This window comes from Jaculus jaculus, chromosome 5 (genome assembly GCF_020740685.1).
Source record: "Jaculus jaculus isolate mJacJac1 chromosome 5, mJacJac1.mat.Y.cur, whole genome shotgun sequence".
Lineage (NCBI taxonomy): Eukaryota > Metazoa > Chordata > Mammalia > Rodentia > Dipodidae > Jaculus > Jaculus jaculus.
In genome coordinates this window covers 128605266-128611265 of record NC_059106.1, presented here as the reverse complement: position 1 = coordinate 128611265, position 6000 = coordinate 128605266, and the positions used below count along the sequence as shown (strand labels likewise).

Sequence of the window (6000 nt, the reverse complement as noted above, 5' to 3'; positions counted from 1 at the left end):
TCTCCAGCCCTCCTCAGCTTTTCTTTCTCCTATTGATTTCATACTTTCAACTTCGTTGCAACAAGACTTCTGCATTTAAAACAATACAGTATGAATCAAGTTTACTAAAACAAACAATCCAGGACATGCACTTTTTGTTTTCTCCCAATAGGGAGGGACATCATCAACATAGATAACTGTAAGGTTCTTTGTTGAAGGCTCACTGCATTGCAAATTGTGTGTTGAATGCTTGGATTGAGAGAGAAGATAGAATACACCATTTTCACCTCTCTAGAGTGTTTTCATTTGAGGGATATAGGTGATGCTGTTAAACATGCGTGACAACAGTCAACTACAGTCTGGTCCAGAAGTGCTGCTCTGAGCTGTGTCCTCCTAGCTTGAATTTTCCTTTAGGGACCTGTTCAGGGCTTTCATATCCTTTGTTGATATAGAATCTATTTTTTCCATCGCCTGCATAATCTGTCCTGTTTGTAGGAGGCCAGGCAGAGTCTTCGGCCAGCTTTCTCTGCCAGATTCTATACTGACTTTTGGAGTAGAATCCAAATTCTCTCTTGATCAACAGCCAGAGCTCTCGATTTTGAAGGATGCCATCCTGGAAAATGGTGGTAAAAGCAATGAAGTGAACATGCATACGTGTGTGAGTCCCCTCAGCTCCGTGGCTCTCCATAGCCTGCACCCGGTGTCCTCTCTTAGGCACGTGACTAACGCTTCCTTAAGAAGCAGGAGCTGCTTAAGAGCCACAGATACCTGAAACCTGGTGGTCTTTCCATAGAGTTCCTTGTTAATTCCTGCTAGTGATTTGCTTAGAATTCTTTACTAACAGGCTAAAATAATAACGTACTAAGTGTTTCAAAAAGAAAAGAAAGAAAGGAAGGGAAGGGGGAATAGAAAGAGAGAAAGGAAAGAGGAAAGCAAGGGTGAAGGAAAGAAAAAAGAACTATTAGCCTTACTATTTGCCACCTATCACATACAAAGTGCTAAAAATTAATGTTTGTTGAATGAATAGGTTGTCTGTTATCTGTAGCAATCAAAGAGCTTTTACTTTCTACTTTTTTGAGTTCCTTTTTCTCCTGGCTTATTCATTTTTTACACATTTATAATAATAAAAATTGGTCCAATTTTGCATTCTAAATATGAGACTTTCTGTCATATACAATTCTTATGTAGCTATATATTCACAATTTGTTGTATTGTAATAAGACTAAAGCCACATTCATCTTAATAAATACCTTCAGTAGCTAGAATTTTCTCAAATTGTAGTGTAAACATTTAAATATTCTACAAGGATTGAAGCCATAATTTGTCACTGGATAATACCATCCAGAATATCTTCATATATGTAGGGTTTTAAATTTTTATGTTTCCTTTTGGGATAAAAGTATAATCTAAATTCAGAATTCATGAATTAAAGGGTATAGGAAATATTACACTTACTGTATGTGAGATTATATATGTATTAAATTACATATACATTACATATAATTAAATATTGAAATTTGGTTGAAGTCTTTTTCCAAGGAACCTTGTTAAAGTACATAAGTCATCATATGTATATGTGTATGTGCATATATATGTGTATATGTATATAGGTAGAAAGGTAGACATGTATTTCTCTTCTAAAAAGCAACACCTGCGCGTTCACTGTGTAGATGCGGTCGCTGTACCACACTGAGTAGAAGAAAGCCACTGGAGGGAGGGAGGCCCTTCAAGGGTCCCAGTTGGTGAGAGTGACAGGCGTTCCCTGCTGCCCTGATCAGGACAGCCCCTCCAAAAACCATTCCTCGCCCTACAAGGTCTCCTAGGAGTTGGGGCCACGAAGCCATCTGTCCACACCTCTGCTAGATTATTAGAGAAGCAAACCCAGCGCCCCATGGAGCTCACTTGGCGTTTTGTTTTCTGTGGAGAAAGAAGACACTGGGAACATTTCTTAGGAGACTTCAGAGAATTTTAAATCATTCTCCAGAGAATTCATCCCAAATAGACCAAGCAGTTTTTAAAAGCCCTTAGTAAATGTGCTAAACTAAAATGTGCTGAGAATGAGACCTTCCAGTACCACATCCCTCCCCCATCTGCCCCAAACAAGAAGAGCCACATAGAAGCTACTTTACCTCTACAAAGAAGGCCACGCAGAACAGAGTAAGTGCCGCCACAAAGATTGACACTCTCCATGATGTCAAGGTTGGGATGAACTGTCAAGAAAGAACCACCAACTGTATATGTCACATATCTGATTCTGGAAAAACCCACTCATCTCACTGGATTTACAATATGTGAAATAGCTCCTTGTGGAGGGCAGGTACTGTCTTTCTCTTTCCCACATGAGACAATTGAAGATCAGTGCCTTGTCCAAGGACTGACTCAAAGCCAGTTAGTCAATGGTAGAGCCAGAACCCGGATGAGAATGCCCTGCCCTCCGTGTGCTCCCACTGCTGCTTGACAACTGCTGAGTAAGGGTGGCCGTGTGAGGCCGAGGACACTGGAGCTTGGCGGCTCTCCTCACTGACACTTTAAAATGTAGGGGAGAGAGCATGAGAATAAGCAATTCACCTGCTAGTTTGTTGCTTCTAATTTTCCTAAGGCAGAACCTACTCAAATTCTTTTTTTTTCATAGCAAAGTGACATATGGGTAAAACCTAAAACACGACCAAAAGAGAAAGTTTATTTTGGTTGAGACTAAGTGCAGATCTTTGAACAAATGTTTCTGATCCCCAAATCTAATGGTTTTATGCAAGTTGCTCCTGTGTAAGAGTTTAAGAGTCACAGACTGACCATTAAATACACGATTCATTACATGTCAGAGCCACCGCTTCTCATGCAGCATCTATAGGGAAAGGGAGACACACACAGACCATTTCTGACCCATGGAGCACAATTTGGATGAATGACTGGATGTGGGTCTGAGCCCCCTTGAGGTCTATAACCATAGCCCCCTTCCCTATAGGATATAACCACTCACTCTATTCTCATCCACCTCCTGGTAAGGGTTATTACAAGGTAATACTTTATGTCATTGGTTCCCCAAATGGGATCAGCTTTCACCAGCATTGGGAGATATAGTGCCTCAAGTAGAAGTGTGGTTTGGGGAAGGCGGGTTATATGTGAGTGGGGAGAACCCAACCCATTATATCTCATTGATACTCCATCCTTTATCCTGGAAGGCACTTTGTTTAGAGTTATGTCCCCTCACGGAAGTTTTCCTTAGCTTCAGAACTACTGAAACGTATTGCATCTTACCTGCCATTATAGTCCCGTACCAAGCACATCCTGGAGATCGATAACATTTGACATATGAATGATTGTCCTAAATTCTCATTCCCTAGCTGAGTCTCCTTCCACCTCCTTGCTGTGATTTCCTACCATCATACAATCAATGCATTTCAAATACCTTTCTGAAAAAAACCTTGGAGTCTCCCTACTACTGGCTGGCTGCCTCGGACCATTCACACCTTCCTTTAGTCTCCTTTCCTCTTCTTTTTAAATTTACTTATGAGAGAGAGAGAGAGAGAGAGAGAGAGAGAAAGAGAATGGGTGTGCCAGGGCCTGTAGCCGCTGCAAACTCCAGATGCATGTGGCTTGTGCATCTGGCTTATGTGGGTACTGGTGAATTGAACCTGGGTTCTTAGACTTTGCATGCAAGCACCTTAACCACTAAGCCATCTCTCCAGCTCTACTTTCTTCATTTGCAGTCTCCATAGCCCATTGCCTAGTAGTTAAAGCCTTGGTTCTGATTTTTATCCCACATTCTTTGTACTTCCAGGGCAAAAGATGTTTTTTGAGTCCTCCCTGCTGGTACTGAGGCAGTTCTCCTGGTCAGGAATCCTACCTTGCAAAAATCCAGCCTGTGGCTCTGGACTTTAGCCAAGCTGCATTCCTTCCATGAAGCCTCCCATGGCAGTCACAGTTCCAGTGAGAACTCCTTCCTACATTCTTCCCATTCTGCCTTTATAGTCCCTTCAAGCATGACTGGCATTGGCCATGGTACCATTTGACTTCATAATGGCTCAACTTCACAACAAAACCCATCCTTCCCTTTTGTATCTCTCAAAATGCTTGGTCAAAAGAATAGGTTCAACTTGTTGATGGATTTAATGCCAAATTAGTGTGTCCTTGATCAAATGATGTCCACTCATATGATTTTTTGTATAGTAAATGTCTGTAACAACATGGTTGGCCCCAAATTTACTTTCTCATTTGAAAGTATATTATAAAGGAGTTAAGCTTGGAAAAAGTTATAATATTAATCTATTAATTTTGTAGTATTGGTAAAATGAGGCAGATAAAAGTATCCAAAGAGTATTTTAGGAGTGAACCGACAAATGCAGTAAATATTACCCTAATAATATAAAAATACATGTGAAATATGGAAATGATATTTTCTTTTCTGGAAAATAGTAATAGGTTCATAATGCTTAGTGGGTTAGAAAGAAAACAGTAATAATTGCTGAGAAAATTGTAATGAAAACAGAGCCCAAGGCACATATGAGTAATAACAGATGTGAAAATGAAAACACTTACCTCCATTCCACGGTATATATTTTGAAAATCAGAGAACAGAATGAAAATTGTGAGGCCCGCAGCAGATGTCAGCAGAAGTGAAAATACATCTGAGGAAATACCAGACATTATTTTTAGGTGCTTGAAGAATGCTTCATATAACTTGGCATGCAGTGCAATCAATTATCTCTGTTGGGCAAACACTAGATAGATCTTCAGATGTTTTGATATATCCTCATATGTTTTAAAATATGTTCTAATGCTTATAACATAAAGATGGTATCTTAAAATCCTTGTCACAAAGCTGGGTGTAGAAGCTGTTCATCAAATGTGTTACAGAAACCTCCATAATGCAGTAGTCTCTACTGAGGATTTCTGGGGGTGGGATATCCTGTCATCTGAATGGTCACCAGGGGTGAGGGAGCTGGTGAACCGTCATCACTCTTCAGTGAGACACACGTGACATGAGCATCCAGTCCTCACACATTCATTGCCAGGAGAATACAGTGCAATGACCTGGGACTGACACTCAGGGCCCTCCAGTCTGGTCCATCAACCTTTCTCTGCATGTTCAGCATCCTGTTTATATCCTGGCTTCTCTACTTACATAAGGTCCTGCCTAGATCATATTCTTCCTGTCTTGGTACATACTGTTTTTCATCTCCCTAATAAACCATGTTCAAGTACGACTTTCTCATCAAAGACTCCCTAACCCTCCCTCACCAAGTTTATTTTGTATGGTTTATGTTACAAGAGCCAACACTTAGGTTTTCTGTGTTTTGACCAAATAGATATCTGAGGCACCTGCTATTCCACAGAAGATTCTATTTGTGAAGCTGAAGAGTTTTGTTTTCCCCATCCAGTCCCTACTCCACACTTAACATTCACCCATCCTTTTTCAGAAGAATGACCATATTTGCTTAGTGCTGAGACAGACAGAAGAAAAGTGAATTTTGAGTACATGGCATCATTCAGAATAGAACAATCTTTCCATTGTGGTGATAGAAAAATCCCACGTGATGGTTATATGGCTTTTGAATTTACATCGTTGTGTTGCAGTCCTAGACAACCAGGAGCTGGGAAGGAGAAGATACCTCAACTGTCCGTCCTGCTCAAAGCCTAGTCTCCCCGTCTCTGACATGTGTTCTGAAAAGCAGACCTTCTTCCCGACTTTTGCAGTGAATGTTGGCCTTCCCAGGTTAGCTGTTGTTGAGGAGGAAACCAGGAAGAGCAGGGATCTCTGGATGTATATCATTTGAAAAGCAAACCATTACAACTTATTTTCAAATGAAGAGGGGATTGGTAGCATTCATATTTGTTTCCATAAAAAAGCCTGTACTTAAAAAATTCTTGTCAAAATAAAGGTGAGCTTCAACCAAAGGCTGATGTGGAGCAAAAATTTATTTCAAAATGAGATTCTTTGTAATGTATTTTACTAGTTCCAAAGATTTCTGACATATAACCCAAAAGTATGATTTAGAGGATTATGTGTGTTAGAATATTTTT

The 6000-nt window shown here is 40.2% G+C and overlaps 1 protein-coding gene across 1 annotated transcript in view; it reads right to left on the bottom strand.

Annotated features, from left to right (window-relative positions):
• Positions 1-6000, bottom strand: part of Atp13a5 (ATPase 13A5) — a 124631-nt gene continuing 118631 nt past the window's right edge. Inside the window, exons 28-30 of the mRNA XM_004654259.3 lie at positions 4516-4604; positions 2109-2189; positions 1-592 (exon numbers count right to left, since the gene is read on the bottom strand). Coding sequence (XP_004654316.2) covers positions 332-592; positions 2109-2189; positions 4516-4604 — 431 coding nt within the window. The 3' untranslated portion in view covers positions 1-331. The remainder of the gene's footprint in view (positions 593-2108; positions 2190-4515; positions 4605-6000) is intronic.